The following is a 24,033-nucleotide window of genomic DNA, read 5'->3' as shown; positions in this document are numbered from 1 at the left end:
AAAATCTTATTAATTTTCAGATATTTAGCTCTTACTGCTTAGAAAGATAACTAGATTACTACATCTTTTAAGATATAAATTTCTGGTATTGGATTAGCACATATTTGTAAGTGTAAAGTAGCACATGTAATAAACTCTCCCTCCATTGTTTCATGTGAAATGGATGGCTGGCAGCTTCCCCTGCAGCTGTGAGGATCTAATTTTAGCAGGCTTTTAGATGACTGAGTTCTACAGTTCAGCATGCAAACATTGAGGATGGCTGCTGCTATTGCTTATATTCTAGGTAAGTGAGGGTTTTTTATAATTCTTGTGTAGTACTATTTATGTTACCAGAGTAATACCTATGCAATGGTAACTAGTTAGTAAGTCTGTTAATAAAATTATGATTTTTTTTGTGTGTAATAGATCAACATAAAGTACTTCATAATTGTGAAGGGCATGGAAAATTACACAAGGCTTCATGATTCACAAAAAATCTGAAAAGTGTTGCATGCATCTGCTTAACTCAATAGTTTGTAGAAGCACCTTTACCTCTGAAACCCTTTCAGGTATGTGTTTATCAGCTTTGCACATCTAGAGACTGGAATGTTTTCCATTCTTCTTTTCAAAATAGCTCAAGCTCATTTAGATTGAATGCAGAGCCAAAAAGAACTTGTAAAGTCCTGTCACATATTGTCTGTTACAATTGCAACAGGCTTGTACTTACTATATTTAAAGAAAGGGATGCCCAAAGTAAGGTTATGGGTTTACAACTTTTACTCCCTTCTACTTTGTTTACTTAATGGAAATACTGCATGCTTAGATTACTATTGAGCACATAAAAGTCATGATATAAGCATTTTCTTTTGTAAATTTTGTCTCTTTATAAAGACTTTGTAGAACCCACAAGTAATTTGACTTTAAGACATATAGCGCAAGTATTAAAAAGGTTGGAGACCTTTTGTCTTAAGACATTCTAATAAAAGCAAATGATGTGAACCAGATTAAGTGGTCCTTGGACTACTGATCATTGTTGTCATTACTCTGAAATCTTACAGGGGTTACTTGATCATGCCTGGTTTAGGCTGTAATGATGTTCTGTTGATATGTTTAGAACTTCTTCAATAACCAACACCATCAGTTCCAACAAGCTTGTGATGGTCTTTAAGGAGTTTATTAGTTTTGTCCACAATGAGATGTTTCCCTATATTTTGCTGCATTCATTTTACCTTGTGCCTTAATGAGCCTTCCAGGGCCTGCAGCCAAGAAGCGTCTACATTGCATGATGCTGCCCCCTCCATGCTTCACAGTAGGGATGGTGTATTTGTTGTGATAAGCAGTGGTTGGTATCCACCTGGTGACAAATCTAGCCTTATCGCCTAAAAGCTCCACTTTGGTCTCATCAGATAGAATAACTTTCTACCACCTGACCATAACATTAGTCTTCTTCAACAGTAACTTTCTCATCAATAATTTGCTGTTATACTTTGACTGATAAAAAAAACTTATATGAGGAGTCTGTCCCATCTCAGCTGCTGAAGCTTGTAAATCTGTCAACTTTTTGTATGTTTTCACTGATATTTTGCAGATTTCTCAGCGCTGATGAGCTCCAGGTTTTTGAGGTTTGAATGCGTCCCTGCCATCATCCAAGTTTTCAGCTCCCTCCACAGATTTAGGGATCAGATTTATTACTTCCAGTCAGAAGGAACATGTCAAACTTAGAAGATTAGTTTAAACTTAGATTTACTGGAGGCATTGATAAATTTAGGCTTAACTATATTTAGTACCTTTCATTGCATTTTTTTGTGAGAGCTTAAAGAAATTCAATCATTCATATTCTCTAAAGTATAAAAAATTAAAATGGCATATAACTTATCTTAATAATATATTATAACTATATTATTAAGTTATAGTATTATAACTTAATGTATGGTAATATAAAGCTTAAAATATTTTGACAGAAATTCAATGAGTAGATTGAGGCAAAACCTTTTGTAACATCTAAAAATAATACTTCTGTTCATCAAAGTAAGCAGTGAATATATCTCATGTGAGCAGAAATTTTCCACTGGTGTAGATTTGGACAGATGACAAAATTTGTGTCACCCTGACCCACACATATCCATGTGGAAATGCTAAATCAGGAAGAGAGAAAACACTCAACTTTCCACTTTCGGTATTTAATTGACAAAATTTTAAGTCACATATTGACTGAATGGCTGTCATTTTTACACAAACACATTTAAGCTTGAGGACCCCTTTAATCATTACTCTGAATTTAATTCAAAACAGAGAGTTAAGTGAATGTTTAGAGGCTAAAGACAACCAGCAACCTCAAAAAATCTGATTCACTACAATCAAAAAGATGATCATCAGTGCGTAAAGAAAATTGCATGAAGAGAAAACAAAGACCCTAACAATGAAATTTAACCTAAAAATAACCCCCCAGGCTTCTCCCCAGACAATTGCGGTTCAACCCTCTCCATGACACAGTACACACTGTTCTCTTTTAGAAGAACAAGAAAGGTGCAGGAAGAAATTTCTGGCTGCAGACTGTGTTCCTGCAGAGTTGGCACCTGTGAGCAGGGGTACACCCAGTGAGAACACAGTGTTCCATAACAGCGCAGTGCAAGGGGGGATTCTCAGACAGATGCTTTCCAGGTTTCAATGGCAAGAATGAGGCTGTGTTATTTATAAGTGCTCTCTGTGAAGCATCGTGAACACTTTGCTCTTCGTGAGCTCATACTGGTGTAATGGAGCCCACAAAAATCTAAAAAAGTAGATTTAAAAAAAGAGGACCACTGTAGATATGAACCCAGGCTTCATGCCTCAGAGTATCTGTAAAGTCATTTCTGTGTCAAAGAGTTCAAATCAGCAAACAGAAGAGACATTCCTCTTCAAACTTGACATCTCGACATTTGTCTGGAAACGCACGCATGCCCTTGCACCTAATGTTGTTGTATGTTGTTTTTAACTTTTTTGTACAAGCACTTTGAATTGTCTTTGGCTGAAATGTGCTATATAAATAAAGTTGCCTTGCCTTGCCATGCCTTGCCTTGCCTAATGCTGTTTCCTGACAAACAATTTATGCACACAGTAGTTTGTTCCATTTCTGCCAAATAGTTTATTTTGGCTTTGATCTTCAGATAAGTAGTTCAGAAACAAAGGGTGGAAGTAAAACTCCTTTGACTATGTAAGCTTTGCATTTAGAGCCGCACATTGAGAAGAGAAGGTAGAGACAGAGCAGATTGGGTTCACTTCACTGAGTCAGTCAATGATCCAGCAGTGACAGATAAGAGCTTGAACTGCAAGTCACAATCTCAGATAAGAGGACAGGAGGAAGTTAAATCTACTGGGGTCGTATGCCAACCATACATAAATCCACATAGACACACACACACATCTATTATCTCACACAATTTTTATCCGAAGCCTCCCTAGCAACAAAGACCAGAATATTCAGGCTTTTCTGTTACTCTGCATGTCCTACCTTCCTGACAGTCAGCTTTCATCAATCACTAAAAAGCCACACTCCCTAAGTCTGTGAAACAGGTTATACACAAGTAAAATACCTGCAACACTTTCAAATAATGTCAATGTAAGATGGATTCTGTTAAATGCATTTCTTGGACCGGTTAACTCCTTTCATATGAACAGTTCAAACAAAATATTTATGTAGCCTGTATAAAATAACATAGTCATATTTAATAAATCATAATAAATGCTTTCTGATGAGACTTGTCGGATTAAAAGTACACTTTGAAATTAGCAACCTTTAAGCAGGAATTAAACCTACCTGACATTAAGCACACATCTCTGCATTAAAATGTATAATATATGCAATCTGTATAAGTTCCTACAATCATTAATTATTTTGTAAGACACTGCATGCACAAATACATGCAATCTTTATCCATATTACTATGCAAAATGTCTTGACTACCTTTTAAGATGTGGAATAAGAAGTCAAATACTTCAAACAGTAATGACCATTTAGTTTAGTTTTTTCAGTAATGCTCAATAGTGATCCATCCATCCATCCATCCATCCATCCATCCATCCATCCATCCATTTTCTAACACCCTTGTCCCTAGTGGGGTCAGGAGGGGTGCTGGTGCCTATCTCCAGCTAATGTTCCGGGCGAGAGGTGGGATTCAATAGTGATTAAAAATAAATTATTTGACATGCAGGAAAAACAAAGTTTAGTATCTCTTACAAAAATAATTATTTGAGTATTCTTTCAGAACACAAGGTGAAAACTACCAAAGAATAATATGTTTGCATTTAAACAGGAAAAATAAAGGATATTTAAACGGAATTAAAGACTTCCTGCAGGTGAAACTAAGACATACAGTAACAGCTGATGGTAGAGGGCAGCGAGGAGGAAGGCCCACCCCCCACCAAAGGGATCAATGCACATAGATGGAAAGGGTCACAGACCTTTGACATCTCCTTTAAGCGGGGGGAGGGACACAGGCTTTTGTCACATTGGTTTTAATGATCCAATTGTCAAGTGTGTCATACAACTTTATATGTCCCCAACAGTTTGATTCACATTTCACCCCACTGCATATCCATTTAATAATTATACCACAGTCATAGTTTTCAATCTTAAGGATAAAAATACAAAATATTCCTCCATATTTTATATCATTTCTGTGCAGCTGCCTTGTTTAGCTTTTCATCACTCCCACATCTGTTTATCCGTTTTCACCCTTCTCTTCCCCACCAAAGCCTCCCTTTAGCTGAACTCCGGCCCTTATCTGTGCTTTTACTCCCTTGGATTATTTGATGCATTTCTTAGCACAGATTTAAACACTTAGATAGGCAGGATATGCTTACATTTTATTCATGCTTCCACTGAACTCATATCAACAATGGGATTTGGTCCATCCATAAATGAGTGTTTCCAGATGCGCACTCTGGGAGACTAAACTGTTCAAACTACCGCTCCTGACTAACACAGAGTGATTTACAGGCACCGAAGGTTTTCTTTCATTGATTTGGACCCAGACATTTGCAGTGAACACAATGTTCCTGGCTTATTATAAAAGGCTTAATGTTTACAAGAATGCATGTGGAACACATTTAGCTCTGCAAATCAGAGTAGAAAGGCTCTTTTCATTTTAGTGTTTGGTTAAATATCAACTGATCTACAACTACCTAAATGAGTTCATTGGATATCCATTCCAGTCTACCTCACACTAAAAACTGTTACCATAAAAGTATAGAAAAATACTGAAATTTGTAAAGGGGCTATTTGCTTTTATTGCAAGCTCTGTGGAAAACTTTTCTCAGATGCAACTTCATTTATTAGCATGCCTGGATTTTGAATATCACGTGAAGACTGATAAAAGCTTCTTGATTTCTTTCAGAAGAGATAGTTTGGGTCCAAGAATTATTTTACATCCAAACTGAACATGTTTTGTTGCAAGTTATAAAAAACACAGCAGAATTTGCCATTTTCTTTCAAGCTAGCTACTATTAGTCAAGCCACTGACAATGTATTCCTATTTAATTTATGCAGATAAACAAGCAGTTTGTGAAGTACTCTGTGGTTGATGACCTGTAAAAACTTTAACTTTCACCATGTTTTGAAGTTGTATATATTGAATCCAAGGCTACTCTGAGTTTTTCAATATTCTGCATCAGGATTTCGACATCTGAATGCATCCTTCTTGTATTTCTGGGACATTGGAAGATATGCCATTTCAGTATAAATGAAACATATAAAAAAACTGATGTTAAATTTATAAGCTACAAGTCTCATCTGCAAAATAAATGAATTGCAAATGTACAAAATAGCAAATGGACAAAATGATCAGCTCTAACTAGCTCCATCACATTTTTCCCACAACATAAAGTCATTTCATTGAGATGTTGGAAAAAGTCCCTTGTGTTCAGTAAATCATAGAATCAAGCTGCCTCTACTTGTTGCTATCTACTGTTATTCAGTGAGTTAAACTCAGTCACTGTGCTGCAGTGCTAACTAAGATTATTTGACTAAAGTTAGGCTTCTAAACAATTAGTTTACTACAAGAAAGACACATTTGACTGCATGGAAATATTTCTGATAGCACATAAAAATAGACTCCCATGACATGGGACACAAAAATACTGTGGGTATTCTTCCATGTTTAGTTTATTTACTTAATAAAAGTTTCTGACACACTAATACATTTGGTGTAAAATTGCAACTGTTTTGCAATATTTGTTTAGGAAGTTGTTTGCAAATATGGGTGAACAGCTTGCTTATGCATGTTTAAATCACTAGCTGTATTTATTCATCGTTGTACCAGAGCCGTAATGTACTGGATCGGGAGGAAACACATTATGATCTAATAAAAAATAAGCTTAAGAATTCACCCCTACTCTGAAAGCTGGGGAGCTTCACTTTAGGAAAACTACCAAAGATCTGGAAAATGTAATGATTGGTAACATCCTTGTAATTAGTCATATTTTTCAGTTTGAAAACTGCTTGTTTGATTTGTTGGCTTTAAGTCGTTCTCTAGGTTGGTTTACTGTTGTTTTAGAGTATTGTCTACTAATTTTTGTTATGTAACCTTGGCCTTTGTGAATATATATCCCCTGTAAGTTCATTCCTAACTTAGGTCAGCTGAGTTTGTTTTCCTTAGTTGTGTTTAGCTAAGTTGAACCCCCCCCCTCCCCCCTCCCCCCCCCCCCAAGTCTTTCATAAATTTTTGAATTTTTTGCTTTTCCATGGATTTTGTAAATGCGTTACTAGAGAGAATGTTTTTTATACATTTCTTCATATTTCACACTGCTTTATCTAAATAAATAAACAAAATACATTATCAGATTCCATTTATTCAAGGCAAAAGCCAGCCAAGCCACTGTTGCCTCCCTTGTTAAATTATTAACTTTGATTAACCACATTTTTTAGATAATTTTATCTCATCGCACCACAAGCTAAAAATAATCCCAGACACAAAATCTGAGGGAAACATGAAGAGATCTTAAAAAGCAACGCAACAAGTTACAATTTAAAGAAATTGAACAACGGATGAGAAATTAGCATCTAACAGTCTGGGAAGGGTTATAAAGCCATTTCTAAGGTTTTAGGACTCTGGTGAACCACAGTGACAGTCATTATCCTCAAATGGTGGAAACCTGGGACAGTTCTGAACCTTCCTAGAGATACAAAAATTAGAGGGCATGGCCGCATCATCTTGGGGTCACACAAAAAACCTCTAGAACATCCAAAGCAACACAAACCTCACTTGACTCAATTCATGTAAATGTTCATAAGTCAACTTTAAGAAAGAGACTGCGAAAAAATATCATTCTTTGGAGAGTTCCGTGGCCAAAAACACTGATGACAAGCATAACACAAGGAACTATCTGTTAATAAACATTTTGCCAATCTGAAGACATTTTGCTGACAAAAGAAAGTATGATGTTCATTGAAAAAGGGCATAATACTGGCTTCCTATGGGATGCTTTCCTGCTTTAGTATGTGCAGTTCTATACATAATGATAATGCAATAACAGTTCATTATACTGTGCAGCTCTAAATAAACCTAATTTAACTGAAAAGACTGAGAAATAATATGTTTTTTCATTAAGAATTCTTTAAATTCTTGTGGGCATGAAGTTGTTTAATTTTGGCCAATAGCTATGAAACAGCATCTGAATAAACTGTATATGGAGTTCAATATTGTTCTCAGAGGATTTTGACAAAGTTTAGCTGTCTTCACTTTATATCTTGATATGAGGCTTAGACATAAGGTAATATAATGTTACAAATTAAATGATCCAAATAGTGATATTTAACCTTAGTGCAAATCAGAAATACTGATTTCTGATTAACTGCAATAACTTGCCATGCTTTATGTACTAGCATAATCCATTTTTGATATTTTCTGCAGACATTGCTGATTTCTTCTGATATCTGAAAAATACCTCATCCAGCACTGACGTTTGAAAAGTTATTTTCAGACCACAGGTTTGTGGCAACAACAGTGAAAAAAGCAAAATCCCAAAAACACCATCTTAACTCCAGGTGTCGCAATTTCATAAATTACACCTATTTTAAGGACAACACCTGCTTTCTATGTTTTGTCAGAAATGCAAGAAACAAAAAGCACTGACCTCCCTCTCTCTAGCTGGGATTTTATACCTTGTGCCATCTGCACTCGTGATCAGAAAAGACCATAATTAAAGACAGGTATTTAAAAGAAACAACTCCCCATACTTCCGTGCAATCCCTGTTGTTCTTTTGTAACTTAAATATTACAATTTGTTTGGATAGGTGTTTGAAAACATAGGTTCTGCTTCATAGATCAACATGTAAAATTGACATGTTGCTGGAGTTGGCTGGAAAAAACCCCATGTAAACAGAAACATAAACCTGTGTTAAAGACAGCAATGCAAATCAATAGGTTTCTTACAGTACTGAGCAGATTCAAAAGGGAGTTTTCACACTTGGGTTTGCCTTAATAAATTACTTTTTTTATGAACAAGCATTTTTTTTCAGCATTTTCCTCCAAAAAAGAAAAGTGAAACAAGCAGCAAAGTCAGAGTCCTTATAAAAGGTAAAATGTATTGGGAGAGAATGAGAGAAAATAAATCAATCTGTTACCGTGGTGACAACTGTCTCATGCACAAATGGATGTGGATATTATCCATTGTTAAGCTTTCTCAGAAGAGAAATGACACATGACATTTTTGGGACACTTTCTGTTTCACAGCTCATAAAAAAAACAAGTCAGGTCAAAACTACATAAAGTAAGTAAAGTTGATGAAGTATTGTCACAATATGGTTACAAAAAAAAGTTTTCGAAGTAAACTTCGAAAACAGGGTAAGTACTAATAACTTTTTTTCATGGAAATTTGGGAATCATGTCATGTTAAATATGGAAACCAATAACATATCTGACTTAAGCAATATAATGACCAGAATTTGATGCATTTACACAATGCATCATTTTCAGAGCACATGCATCACTATTGTTTTCCCATTTTGAAAAAGCTTTAGCACAGCAATCCAGCACCAGAGCTGCTGATTTTAAGCGCTCCAACAAAGAAACACAAGGACAGAGACGTCAAGGCTTTTCTAAGGGAGAAAACCTGTCCACTTGCAAGAGTGGTGTCACGGGGCATTACTTATCTCCTCCCAGATTAAGTCCCAATTGTTGGTCAGGAACAAAGGCAGTCAGTGAGGAAACCAGCCCCCCAAGGGACAGATGGTCAGCGTCCAGAGCCCCCTCACCACCTGACCCCTCCAGCCTTCGCTCTCTGTGACAGGGTTGCACGTGCTTTCATCGAGACAGGCCACCCAGCTAATTCACAATGCTCACCAAATAACAATAACACCTGCGTGACTTCAGGGCAAAAAAAGAATTCATGCATTTTTATTGATAAACGCTGCGGTGTAGAATGCCACAAAATAATATAAATTTTATATGATATTGAATATTAGTCATTTAAATAACTTATTTACCTAAATATCTTACCTAGATATTTTGATTAGAATTTAACTTGAACTGTTTGTTCAGCAATTAGCTTTTATTATTTCTCGAGTGATCTCCAGGTGTTGGTTGTATCCTACATCAATTAATCAAATAATTAAAAGTTAAGAAATAGAAATAATAGAATAATAGAAATAATATGTAAATTGGATTAATAATTCAAGTTTGTATTGAGCTCATTTAGTGAATCTGCTAAAGCTAAAGTCACACATGCTAGCAAGCTAAGCTTCTAATCCCTCAGGCAGTTGTTGCTAGTGAATAGTACATCTCTGCTGAGGTTATCATGGAAAAGGGTTCAAAGGTCACCTTATTGGATTTTAAAAAGTTTAATTGCTATTTTACTGTTTTACGCCTTATTTTTTATTCTATTTTCTGTATTTCCTATTTACCTGGGAGAACAAACCACTATGAAAAAAATGGAAAGGACAGTGTTAAAAATTAACCATTAAAGTCATCTCGATTTTAGCTAAGGAGATTAGCTCATAAGTGTAATGTTTTATAATTATTATATTCTAACAAATTAACTACTTTGATTTGCTAGCATGTTCTGGAGTTGAAACTTAAAATATACTGTAGTTTCAGTAAACTATTAGCTATTCCATCTATTGTGCAGAGTCCAGCTATGCATACCAGTAAGGCTAATATGTTCATATCATTTGTACTATAGATTAATATGTTAACTTAGTAAAAGTTTTAAATGATCATTATAATGAATAGCCTCAGCCTCCACAACATCAGCATAAATTTGTCATAAAGTCTCAAAATAAAAAAACGTTTGAACAAGTTGTTGTAATATGTAAAGTGTATTACTAAGCATTTTAATACTTTTTTTTCTAAATTTGTCCTCAATTGATAAATTGCCCCCAGGTGAATACTGACTTTATCCAACATAGGCAAATATGTGAAGCATTAGATCAACCAATCGATCAACCTGTATTCTGAAATAGCTCAAAGATTCATGAGCCATCAAAGGGAAAGTATATAGTGTATAGAGGCAGAATACAACACAAGAAGAACAAAGATTTGAACAGGGTCAACAGCCAGAGAGAAGAAGAGGAGTGAGAATGTGGGGAGAAGGAGTTAAGAGGCAAAACAGAGGAAGAGGCAGAAGAGGTGGAGGACATATTTAGTTTCCATTGCTCCAATATCATCAGGCAATAGTTTGCGACCCACAACAAGATGCTGATACCGTTCCCCCTACTCTTCATTCCTTAGCCACTTTTAGAACTTTTTCTTAGTACGAAGATTGAAAGTGCATGACTGCCAGACACATACACAGATGACCTTTCTGGTTGCAATGTGTGATAACTTTGCAACAGATGCCTGCAGAGGCTAGATAAGACACTCTAATGAATTGTTTCCACAAGATCGCAAGAGAAAATATTTGTTGTAATGTATTAGAGAAATTGTGGCGCAACACAAGTCAGGAGTTGTAGGAAGACTGCACTGTAATTCCAACAGCACTGCAAACATTTTTGCTAAAGCTGCAGTATGTAACTTTCATAAAAAAACACTTTTTTTATTTTTTTTTTACATATTTGTTGAGAGTGTCACTATGTCCTGAAAGTATAACATGACAGAGATTTGTGAAAAAAAATAGCTTGGCTGCCTTCTCCCTGTGGTTCTACTCCCATCTGCATAAATGTACCGCTCCCTGTCAGAAACAACCAATCAGAGCCATGAGGAAAGTCTTAGCACTGTCAATCATCCTTGTGTGGTGTTTCTCAATGTGCTAATGGTGGAGGAACAACTTACTATTACAGGAAAACTGCTTGTCCACCATGGCCATGCTAACTAGCCTGCACATTCATGACATGCTCTGCTGTGGGGAAGACACAGTAGTCTAGTAAAGAGGAAGGGTTTGAGCACTGCCTATACTAGGATGATTGACAATGTTAAAACCCCACTCGTGGCTCTGATTGGTTGTTTCTGACCAAGTAAAATAAATGTACTGAATATACGGAATTGAAGAAATTCAATTCAATGCAAGCTGTGTCTTGCAGCTTGCATTCCTCAAATAGTATCATTCTATTTGAAGGAATATTTAATGTTCCTATGTAAATGTATGCAAATGATGGCACCAGTTTCATTGGTTTAATTCTAACAGCTTGTTTTACAAGAGCTTGTGAAAATACATAAACTGACATAGTAGGGTTTTATCAGTCTCCATAAGAAATGGCTCCATGTGGAGTAACAAAGAGATGCAGTTTTCATAAACATAAATTAAGATAACCATTTATGTATGATAACATGTTGGAAATAAAAGCTAATAAACCAAATTTATGGAGAGAAAAAAAAAAATTTTATAGATGAGTTAGAGTTTTCCCAAGAGTGACAAAGCTGTAAAGACATCTTCTCTGCACCGTCATCTGATAGAATTTTATCTGTGTCTGTTTCAACACAAGCCTTAGGCAACTGCTGTTTTCTGCAGACAAGCACTTAAATTAGTGCTTTGGCTCCAGACCTCGTATACTTGACATGACTTCATCAACAATGCGTCAACGCAGGCAAAATCAATACCCTCACAAGATAAATACATTTCCTCCAGCACTAAAATTGTCGTTGCACATGAAAACGAACATTGGCAACTTAAAACGCTTTAGGTTGCCAGGGGTCGGTTACATACACAGACTTACAGTCTGACCTAACCACGGCAATAGGCGAGGCTTCCTAAACAAATGAAGAAAAACTGGTTTTTCAAAGCGAAATTGGTCCATCAGAAAGAGCAAGAAAAAAGTTTTCCTATACTTTTAAACGGATTGTGCACGATAACCTTGTTGTTTTTATTAACCTTTTGCAGTCCCTCTTCTCTGTGCAATCATTTAACATTTTCCGACAAAATCTACAGATGGAAGAAACTTTGACATACTGCTTGTGCGCGACCACCGTCCTGACAGCGTCACTGTCATGCAAACGTGAAATGTACTTGACATTTATCATACTTTTAGAGCAAAACAGCCAAGTGAAAGTCTTACCTTGCGGAAACTGGAAGCTGTTACGCGGCCATGTCCGTGGAAGGTCGCGTCTGTGAGCGTGAAGTTGCGCCCCTGACTCAAAACGCCACCATCACCATCGATGCTGCCCCGGACACAGCTGATCTGCGCACAGTCAGCTACCGGCTGACGTCAGGACTGTACTGTAAGCGCTGTCTGGGTCAGTTCAGCGGAAATTCCGCTCAGTTTACTGCGAAAATTAGGGACACAATAACCAAATGGCAGACACAAACACAGTAAGAGGTAATTACTTGTATATATATTGTTCTTGAAAGAGATAATAAAAAGCTATAAAAAAATTAAAAAAAACTAAACAAAAAAACCCAGATAGATAGATAGATAGATAGATAGATAGATAGATAGATAGATAGATAGATAGATAGATAGATAGATAGATAGATAGATAGATAGATAGATAGATAGATAGATAGATAGATAGATAGATAGATAGATAGATAGATAGATAGATAGATAGATAGATAGATAGATAGATAGATAGATTACGGCTATACAACAATGCAATGATAATTATTAATTACGTATGAGTTTGCTGCCAGTAAACCTAAAAAATCCACAGAGCCTAATATTTCTTTTATTCCATTACTACTATTACTACTACTACTACTACTACTACTACTAATAATAATAATAATAATAATAATAATAATAATAATAGTAATAATAACTACTAATGTAGTTAGTAGTTATAATAATAATAGTAACTATATTATTATTATTATTATTATTATTATTATTATTATTATTATTATTATTATAAAAGAAATACTCTGATCAGGCTTTTCCTGTGCAATACCGATTTCTTTTAGGTATCGCCAGCCAATTTAACTTTTGACTGATTCTAATTTTTTCCCATAAACCTAATACATATCCAAGGCGAAAACATAAGTTTGTTTTAGAGGTATTAGATGCTAAGAAAAAATAAAGGAATAACAATGTCATCTTCCAGTTTATGCATCAACATGTCCCTAGCCTACATGTCTTGTTTATTTGTCTGAAAAAAGTGCATCAAGTATCTCTGTCCCAGAAAAGCTAAAATCATGAACCTGATTCAAATTCCTTTTTTTATTTTTTATTTTTTTAGAGCGAGGTCATGGCATAACTTGTAAAACACCGCCATCTCCTGGCAATCAGTAACAATGTTAATATTTGGCATTTGAACATTTTTGTTTGTTTTGTTTTTACACATTGCAAATATCTCATTGGATGGGGAATTCTGTGATGCATGAAACAAACAAGGGGTTAGTTACAAAAACAAATTGTCGTGTGAAACCGAGCTATTCGTTAAATTACGGTGAGCAATAGTCTCTGATTGAGGGGATATTAATACTCACGCCACCAAAGGAAAAACTACAGTGAAGAAGAATATTTTTTTTTATCTAACAAAACAATAACATTATCATTTTCGGATAACGTGAGCAAAAATTATGATATGTCCTTAATGTCTAGGGCTGTGCTGTTTCACCGTTCACCAGAAAACCATATATGGTTTAAATTACCGAAACAAACAGGAAATGGAAGAATAGGAAATCTGAACCAGATGAAGAAGTAAAAGCTATTGGTTTGTTAAAAATTACGTTAACGTGTTTGATCATGCCCACTTTTTACTGAATAAAATTTTAAATCGTACATTGAAACATTTGAGATTGCAACGTGTTGCATCTGCGAGTTCTTTCAGCGAGCCTTCGGCTCATGCGCATGCGTGTTGTGCTTGACATTTTGAAGCTGCTCCTCCGGGGTGTTTGAACAGGAAGGCGGACATGTTGGCCGAGCTGTGTGAGAAAATTGTGCACAGTATGCGATTGTTTTCCGAAAACTAATACACATATTACGTGATTCCTATTTATATTCAGTGTGAGAACTCTTGCAGTTCGGACGGGGGAAGCAGCCGCCACTCATTGACAGCTGAGGGGACCTAGCGGAAGAAGGACTGCCGTTGAAAACGTTATATCGACTCCGTGTTTAAACTTCGAAATTTGGAAGAAGCAGAAGTTTTTCCACCACCACTTCTACTTTTGAGCTGTCAGATTGTGGCTTTCTGCAGGGGCCTGGTACAGCTATGGGAGCACGCGTGGATTAGTCTTCCTTCTAACTTTATTTTTCAACGTTGCATTTACTTATAATTGCCTTTTGTTTGGAACGTTTTAAGCCCTTATCCTCAGCGGCATCCTACGGAGGTTGTCTAATCTGTTGCCGCATTTATCTTTGCCACTGAAGTTGTTTGCCACTTGTACTGAGGGGGGGGACACCTTCCCCGACTTGGAAAATGTGGAGTGGTAGGTGCCACCTTAACGCCTTCATTGTCTGTGGAAGCTGTGGGACAACGATGCATTTTCTTTGAGGTGCGGTGTAAAGTTCACACGAAGAAAGGGACGTTTGGCTGGCTAGCTACCACTGGCTAACGCTAGCTAGCTAGCCAGCTTGCTTGCCTCGCCAGTGAGCTGTTTTTGTTCATAACCCACCCTCGGGACTGTACTTGACAGCAAAAATGAGCGCAGGAGACGCCATGGAGTCTCGGTTTGAGAAAATCGATGCCATGTTACAAGACCCCAAATCGGAAATAAACACGGATTGTCTACTGGTAAGTTTGTAGCTTGTTAGCTAGCCCTGTTACCTACCGCTCTTTGGGGTCAGTCTACTCCTTGGAGCAGAAATTCTTTCCGAGACCGACAGATTGTCTCAGTTGTCACTCTACAAAATGCTTATATTAATGTCTATTTTGTTCACAGGTTAGATCGAGTTCAGACATCTACACGCGATTTTGCGTTTAATCTAGACGCACTGCATTAGTTCAAACCTGTTTTCAGACAAGAATTTTAAGTTGGAATCATAGTGCTGAAAGCAACAGACTCAAAAGTTTAATTTCACCCAGTTGATTCTGAGAAAGATCCAATCACATTCCACCAGACATAAAATAAGCAACTTGGAGAGTTTTGGGTTTAATTTTTTTCCTTCATGTTATTTAATGTTTCATTTAAAAATAGTATAGGTATTTTTCTTAGAGGTGTGTTTTTAAATTGTTGCGGTCTTACTACAATATACCGTACTATGCTTGTTTTTTTTTTTTTTTTTAGATCCCATTGCTCATAAGCATTTACTTTTTATGGGCTTCTAAGCACTCTCACCAGTAGCAGTGCAAAAGTCAACTGCATGCACTTGTTCTTGATGCTGTTTTTGAATTGATTACAAATCAGAGAGAGGTCAGGGCTATCTGCTGCGGTGCATAATGGGAAATGATATTCCAATTGTTTTATTTTGTTTTTGACTTACAGCTACAACCTTTATCAAGAGAGATGTAATAGCCCTCAGTAGAAAACATAAGAATCATAAGGTCAGGCCATAAAGAAAACCAGAAATCGGTATCCACTGTGAAAACCCCAATTGGTCCATCTCTAATTGTATCTATTTATGTGTTTGTTTTTGGGAAACAAATCAGGAGCCCTCCTTATTTGGGATGGGCTTCAGTGCATCTGGTCAAACTGCAAAAATAATCACGATTGTTATTGTTAAACTGTTGTATTATTTCTTTGTTTTGATAGCATTGTTAAGTGTTTTTGGTTCAGCAACTTGAAATAATATAGGCTTTATGTCAATTATGTCAGAGATAGTAATGTTGTCTATAGGTAATGAGTTATTAATGTTATTTGGATAATTAATATATCCTGAATATCCTTATTTTAATGTGATGTAAAGCAATAAACCAACTTTAAGCCTGTTATAACCTTCAGGCCTCCTGCATCAGTAGGTGTACCTGACTACTTCCTGACATCTGGGTGACGACTCTTCTGTTTGTGGTTGGAAGGCGGCTGTTGCCACGTGCTAATCCCTCCAGCACTCCTTCATTGGTTTTTATGACCGCAAACTTGGGAACTCTCTCACTCATTGTAGAGTGAACGCTAAAGGGAATCTTGTTGTCACACGACTGTTGATATCACAAATATGCCAGTTTACTACATGTTTTCACAGTGATGTGACTCATGGGAGTGTTTCTGCTCATATGTTTGTTGGTATTCTGGTATCTGGTGGCTAATTAGGTTTAGGGGACAAAACTTACCCAGAGTATGATTCATGCTGGAATTCTGGCTTTGGAAGGAAAAAAAATAAATCAGAATTTTCAGTGAATTAAGTACTACAGGAGTGTCTGTTTACAGTAGTATTACTGTAGTCAATTCATACCAAGCTGAAATCAGATGTTTAAGTACACTGTAAAAATACACAGTTTTTTGTTACGCTCGGATATTCCCTTCTATGTCCAACTGTTTTATCAAAATCATCTCTGTTTGCTAAATGCCAGAAATATTAATCGGTGCTATGTTTTGTGTCATTGTCCATTTTGAAGACTCTTTGTCCAAGCTCTTATTTCCTGCCGAATATATAGAAATATTTATAAGGTTCTCTCATCATGATGCCAAACATTTTAAGAAGTGCACCAATCCCTCCTGCTACAAAACAAGCCATTAACGTTACGGTGCCACCTGCAACATTAACTTAGTATTCTCATGCAAGCTAATGTTGCATTAACTTGCAACAGTTAAGTTACGCTTCCTTTTCCTTCCACTGTAGCACAACCTTATATGGCCAAACACTTCAACTGTAATTCCATTAGACTCCAAGAGATGTATTTTAAATTAAGGTATTTATCTCTGAGTGCATTTTAAAATTGCAAAGTAATTTACAGTACTAACTGGGAATTATTACTTTTGGACTAATAGTTGCTTCTACACTGAGTGATCTTTCAGTCCATGTCATTGTAGAACTTAATTCACTGAGGCTAAGAACCACTTTTTTGATTAGCTTCAACCAGGATCTGCCCAAGGTGTTTGGTTTTTGACACTTTCATCTTTGGAATACAGAACTTGTCTTCTTCCTCAGAGGTCTGAAAATTACCATGATGTTTATGGTTTCGTGTAGTTGTTTGAACAGACGAACATGGCACATTGAGGTGTGTGGAAATTCTAATGAAGGATCAATTCTTCTCTTGATATCTAGCCTCATTTCTTTTGATTTTCCCATTACGTCAGACAAGGTGGCAGTGTGTTTAAAATTACATTATCAGTTGTGACTCTGTTTAACTCGAGCATTTTTACATGATCAGAAGCTTACAAAGCCATAATATAATCTTCTAGGCTTTCCTAAAGTATTTAAAGGCTTAATAAAGAATAAAGTAAAGAGTAAAGAATGTTGCTGTTATGACAAGGATGAATGAGTTGGCAGACTACTTACCAAGCAAAAGAACATCAAGAACGGTGTCCGTTGGGAAAATGGGGGTTCACACTAAAACCCCACCCACATGCTCAAGTTGTAGAGTTTGTGTTATGAATAGGCAGCTTTAGATAACTGTCTTTAAACGAAAACATGCATATTTTGTTTGACCTCCCATCATGTTTCAGAAAGACTATTAAACTCACTCAAAACTCCACAGGCTCTGCATATTTAACAGGAAAAACCTGTGGCCACTGTTCTTACTGCAAAAACCCACACAAGGGGGCCGTTTATCGCTTTTTTTTTTTTTCTCTCTCTAGCGTTCTCACCGCTGATCAATGAATGGTGGTCTTTTTTTTTTTTTTCTTGCAGAGGCTCCCTCACTGCTACCATGCAACTCCACCCACAGCTTAATAAAATTCCATACTAATCAAATAACCTCTTGTCTTTGACTGGTCTGGAGTTCCCAGTGTGTCCCAAAGCCGTTCTGGAGAGAGAGTGAGCGTTGAAACCAGGCAGGCAGCTCTGAGGTGGCAGGGTGTGGGCTCTGCTTTTCTCCCATAAACCAAAATTATGTGGACTGAAGGGTAAAGACTCGTGTTTCCGAGGGCTGTGAATCAGGACGTTTTACTCATAAAGCAGCCAGAGAGCTTGGCTGTGAGTAATGGGTTTTATCAGATTGCACAGCTCTGGCCTTGTGCTGGCTATCATTATTTTCTTGCTCATGCATTTTGTTTGAAGTATCTTGATGTTGGAATTGTACTTTTCTTACAAGCTCGGTGTATTTAGTGTAAATATATCCAGCCTCTATGCACTGCCCAGCTTTAGGATGAGATGTGTCTCGTATTCTCTGACCCTCTTCTCTTATCTTTGTTGTTTAAATGAATCCTCCTTGGGGTGAAGAGTACCTCTGTCCAAGGTTCAAGCCCTTCAGTCTGTTTGGAGACACAGAAACTCACTGCTTTCAAGACTAATTTATATGGAAAAGTAAAATTTTAATAATTTTCTATGTCGAGTAGTTCAATGGTAAATTATTCCAGGCTCTGCAGTGTACACAGAGGATGTATTTTTTTAATTTATTTATTTTTTTTTGTGTGCTTTTTTTCCCCTGCAGGGCAAACATGACATTTACATTTCTACGCATGAATTTAGACAACATGACCTGAATTTTTTTTCATCTTCTAATTTTATGTCACTAGTTATGCGTTCAAAGTCATTTAACTGACTTGGCCTCTATTTCACATGTCTGCATGCTTCCTGGCTCTGTCTCTGTTGTTACTTTGGCACTTTTCAGCTTTTTAGCTGGTCTGTGTTTATCCTCCTCCAATCTCTGATTTGGACTTTAATTTTGCAACAGGAATAATTACAGGAAACAGCAAGGCAAGGAAACCAGATTTAAATTTAATGATCGTCTGAGTGCTGCATGTATATGTTGGGTTGAAAGGATTGGAAGTAATGAATAGAAACTGAAATTGGTCCAAATCATCTGCACTTATATTTGTTCAGGTCATAGTTACTGGGCAAGAAAGTTCAGTTAGAATATGTTTTTTTTAGAGTTCATGTGTTGTCTTGAACTAGGTCTTTAAGGTCTCATATCAACACTGATCAGTTTTTGTGAGTAAATTCAGTTATACAACATATCACAATGCAACTGTAGATTTTTAAAAACAAATACTTGTTGCTTAAAGTTATGTTTTGAAACATGTCTATGGCATATGTCCAAATTTTCCTCCATTGATGTTCTGTTAAGGCCTGGCATGTCTTACTCATGCTGAATGCCTTCCTTGTCTCTGCAACCTTTGCCTTTAATAGACAGCCCTAACCCTTAAGGTGGTGTCCACACAGATAGTGCAACAGTGCCTGAGTTTGCTGACAGATCTACACAGTTTTGACAGGGACATAATGCAGTGTTGTCAGTTCTCTTATTTAGCTTGCTAGGTTGTGGTGGTGTCGGTTGAATATCAAGGGGAAATGCTTTTTATGTTGAATGTTATTACTATCTAATAGGTGTTTCTCTTTTTTTTTTTTACATGTGCAGGTGTGATACAGCTAAACATTAAAATAAATATGTTTAGATGTTTTTTTCAATTAATAGCATATCTTCTGGAAGTCTGATCACTGACATGGTTTCATACATTCAATTTGATTATCTTGCCATACTTTACCTTTTTGTGAAGCTATTGCTATAATGTATCATGTTATAAAATATAAAGTTGTACCATCATTTTAATCCCCATGGGTTACTTAAATATGCCAGATATGTGGTCTGTTTTCACTTGGTTCAGATTATTGAGTAGCAGGTCAAATATTGTATTTTTCCTATCTGTAATAAAACAAAGAGCTCTCACTATATCAACCCAGTGTACTGTAGTGCACAGTTACTGTTATGGAATTGTGCTTGAATGCATAAAAGAAGATAATCTTGTAACTCTGCTTTTTTATTTCGATTGAAAACAACTACCTTTATCAAAGACACTGCAGCTCATTTTTCTTGATACAGACACAGTTCATAGAAAGCCTCGTGGTGTTTTAGCATTTCTGTTTACAATTTTCTTCAGCAAAGTGTCCATGGAACACATGAAAGTGTAAAAATATGTCCTATCCCATTACATATATTTTATGTTATAGGCTAGGGCTTGTGATACAAATGCAGCTTATTCCGACTGAGTTGTGCTTACAAAAGTCCTGGACACAGTTGAATGACGACATTCAACTGAAAACAGCTGACAGGCATATGAATGTGAATAAGACAGGTTCCTTATTTAATTTAGTGATGTAATATTCATACTTTGAGTGCAGAGTGGTTTTGTTTTAAATTTACCTAACCCTCGTCACCCCACTTATCCACACCTGGGCCTAACAATTTATTGGGTTAGTCCCTTGTTATTGCGAAGTTACTCTTAAAAAACTGATTATAATGCAGTATCACCACATAAATCTTTTTAATTCATTCGCTGAATATTAATAATATTGTTTGTAGAACTGGATGGATTTATTGTTTTAATCTCTTTTTAATTAATCTCACATTTTTATCTTGTTGCCATGACACACATTATTATTGATTAAACCTAAACTACTGTGAATACTTTACACTCTTACACATTCAAACAGTTATTTGAAATATCAACTATGATCAAGGTCAAAACCCATGATTAGAATCTCATGTTATGACTTTGGGTAAAAGTGATTGTATTTTCAAAAATCTGATATTTTCAATTTTCTTGACTAATGGCATCCACAAGCTTAATTGCTCCAGCTTAAAAACAGATAAACAAACCAGAACATCTTTATGATTAAATTAAGGTCAGCAGGGACCTGTTTCTGTTGCAGGAAAGTTCACAGTCGTAAACTGCTCTCCTCAGCCATTCAGTTATGGGAACAACAACTGGCCGAGCTATTTGTAGCTCCACATTCCCCAGACTGACTGATTATATTCAGGAATGCTGACTAAAATTATATTTTCTTCTCTAAACTGTCCTGGTTTTACTTTTCATCCTATCACAGTCTTCCTTTTCTTTTGTCTCTGAAGTTGTGTTTCGTATTTATACAGAAAGCTCTTGACCCGTGTCCTGGCTGTACTGTGCTGATGTTAAATACACAGGTTATTTGTCTGGGCAAGATCACAAATACTGGAATGGACAGCAGAGTTTCGGTAGAAAATTGAGCTCAGTGGGTGAAAACGTTGATGTGCTGTACCACTGAAGTATTTTCACATGAAAGCATTCGTAACAGGGAAGTTTTGCTCTCTTGGACTTTGTAGGAAAATGAAATGTCCTCGTTTTGCCATCCCTGGGTTCACTGTCACTGCCATTTATCCACTGTAGTAGTTAGATAAGCATCTTTCTAGGTAAGTGGGATTTCCTGTTGGTCCATATAATGCTCGGCAGCAAAATGTAAACGTAGTTTCAACAAAGTGAAGAAGGTAAAACAACTCTAGTGCAAAGTCTCGCCACTGGAGTAGATTTAAATGTTGGTTTCTGTCAGACTGCTTGGGAGTAAGCAGTAAGGAAGTGGTCTGGTATTTTATGCTTCGAATGGCTTCGCTGGGCTGTATGAACACATTTGTGTTTACACGAGCTCAGTCTACAGTGGAACTGCCTTTATTTGCATGGCCAGCTGAATGGCTGTCTGCACAATTGGTCACGTGTGGCAAGCTTATTGTGTTGATGAAGTGGCAGAAAAGGAAACAAGAAGTTGGGCCAATTCACATGCCTTATGTTGGCATGTTGAAGGGAATGATGTGGCTTAGTCTCGCATGGAAATTTCAGCTCAGACCTTAATGCCTGGAAAAGTGCTTGTGTGAGTTTTTCTCCCCTAAAAGGTTAGGAACAGAAGAAATAATTGCCCTATTTAATGTCAACCACCAATGTAGTTTTTTTTTTTTTGTGTGTGTAGTTTGGCAAATTTTTTTCTCGTTGGTCCTATTTAATATTGTGATTAGATTGATTTCCATGATGTTTAAAAAGGTTGTGGTACCTTTGGTTATATGCGGCAGTATAGGAATAGGTATAACGAGAAACTAAAAAGCTCTATCTTTTTACTTTTATAACATACTTACAATTTTTTTTTTTTTTAACAAAACTAGATCAAAAATTGAATCTGTTTGTGCCTGCTGCCAGTTCTTGTTGCACTGTGTAAATGACTGATTTTAACTGGTGCTACATCAATCAAATTCAAATCGGAATTCATCAGCTAGCACAAGTAAGACATTCCTGATGCCTTACCTGTGAATGTCTGGTTAAATGCCAATATATCATGTTTTAGTTTAGGTCTTCAATCCATTAAATGAAACACAGTTAAGATCATGCTCCTTTTGTATTAGTCCAACAACATATTTTGTTCTGCTTTTCTGAACCTTCTAAAAATCAGACATAGGTTAGGGACATGTGCTTTATTACATGAATTAGGATAACCTTGTTGTATTTTCTATTCAAAACTACTTTTTTTTAAAATTAAAGAACCTGCTGAGAATTAACTTTTTTTTTTCCTTTTGTTTTAGAACTTAGAAATTGGCCCAACTGGTATTAGGTAGGAAAAAGCTGATTGGTGCATTTTTAACTTTACCATTCCCAAAAAGGTGGTCTGTCACTTTTTAAAGATATAATTTCAGTAACTAGACTAAAAATGCTCCAAAATGCTTTCAGAGTTTAGGTAACTGATTTATGAATTCTGTATGCATTTCTGCTGCACTCTTGATTTTTGTGATGCATAGTTGTAGATTTAGTACAACTAAGCATGTTTTTAAAGACATTGCTAAGAAAGAAATCTCGGATTTTTCAAACCTGCAGTGCACTTGTTCATCTTATCCATCTTGGTAAATTTCATGCTGTTAATGACTGAGTCCTATGTGTGTGTTGGCGCTTTGAATTAAAAATGTGTCATTTTTCATTTGTAAAAATGTATGTTGATACAAACTTTGCTATATTGGCCTCTTTAAGTTGACACAAGGTACGAGCTCTTCAGTGCAAACAGAAGCACACATCTCTTCCTCTCTGCCAGAGCTGAGCACATGAACAGTAGTAGTAACTTCAACAATTTAAAAACTCCATAGCAAATTAAAAACTCCATAACAAATTGAAAATTAATAACTAAATATAATACAGTTTAAGCTAATTAAATTACTAAATTAATAAAAAAAAAAATCATTGAAATATGAATGTTAATTTCTAGGACGAATAGTAAATAGGACAAAATTATTATTCATGTCAATTTGCTTGTTTTTTGAGCAGCTACTGAAAATATATCTATTTTAATTTTGGCAAACATGCAAAATTCCAATAAATTTATGTTTGTGGGGAATTGATCATTTCATCTTTAGATTTCAGGTGGTTGTACAGTTGTGTTGTGTTGCAGAGTGGACGTCATACCAACAAATCTTCCACCGTATATGTTTTGATCTTTCTTAGAATCCAAAGCATCCTCACACATGAACCAGTTGTACTTTTCAATGTTCACTAAATGTTGCCTCGGGTGCTGCTCACTTCTTCTGTCATGTCATACCTTTGCAGTTTTGGCTGTTTCATTTGTTTGTTTCATTTGTTTGCTTATTTAACTGGCATGACATGGTACTGTTTGCTGTAGGATGTTTAGTGCTAAGCGTGCACCAATTATTCCTTACAGGAAGGATGCTTCTCTTTGTCTTTCTGCCATTTTATCCTAAGTTTTCAAAAAGCGATACACAAATTCATCCTTTGGAAAGAGCCGGAAGCACACATTCAATGCCTGTAAAGTATGAGCATTTTTACAAAACAAAAATGCCAAAATAATGTACAAAAAATAAAATAACATTTACACATTTGTTTGGAGCCAAAATCCGGCCTGTCCTGTCCTGCTTAAACTCATAATAGTCA

At 36.2% G+C, this 24,033-nt stretch overlaps 2 protein-coding genes across 15 annotated transcripts in view; one reads left to right on the top strand and one right to left on the bottom strand.

The window, feature by feature from the left end:
* Positions 1-12,577, bottom strand: part of greb1l (GREB1 like retinoic acid receptor coactivator) — a 60,797-nt gene extending 48,220 nt beyond the window's left edge. For 11 of the 13 annotated variants that reach the window (XM_032565347.1, XM_032565350.1, XM_032565351.1 and 8 more), the window contains exon 1: positions 12,446-12,577. The gene's annotated coding sequence lies outside the window, so the exon portion shown is untranslated. The remainder of the gene's footprint in view (positions 1-12,445) is intronic. The other 2 variants (XM_032565355.1, XM_032565363.1) reach the window with 1 other exon arrangement.
* Positions 12,578-14,205: 1,628 nt separating this feature from the next.
* The window catches only part of rock1 (Rho-associated, coiled-coil containing protein kinase 1), a 33,106-nt gene continuing 23,278 nt past the window's right edge, over positions 14,206-24,033 (top strand). For both annotated transcript variants that reach the window (XM_032565333.1, XM_032565332.1), the window contains exon 1: positions 14,206-15,062. In XM_032565333.1, coding sequence (XP_032421224.1) covers positions 14,970-15,062 — 93 coding nt within the window. In that variant the 5' untranslated portion in view covers positions 14,206-14,969. The remainder of the gene's footprint in view (positions 15,063-24,033) is intronic.

This window comes from Xiphophorus hellerii, chromosome 6 (genome assembly GCF_003331165.1).
Source record: "Xiphophorus hellerii strain 12219 chromosome 6, Xiphophorus_hellerii-4.1, whole genome shotgun sequence".
In the NCBI taxonomy this organism is placed as follows: Eukaryota; Metazoa; Chordata; class Actinopteri; order Cyprinodontiformes; family Poeciliidae; genus Xiphophorus; species Xiphophorus hellerii.
This window is presented reverse-complemented; position numbering and strand designations above follow the sequence as displayed.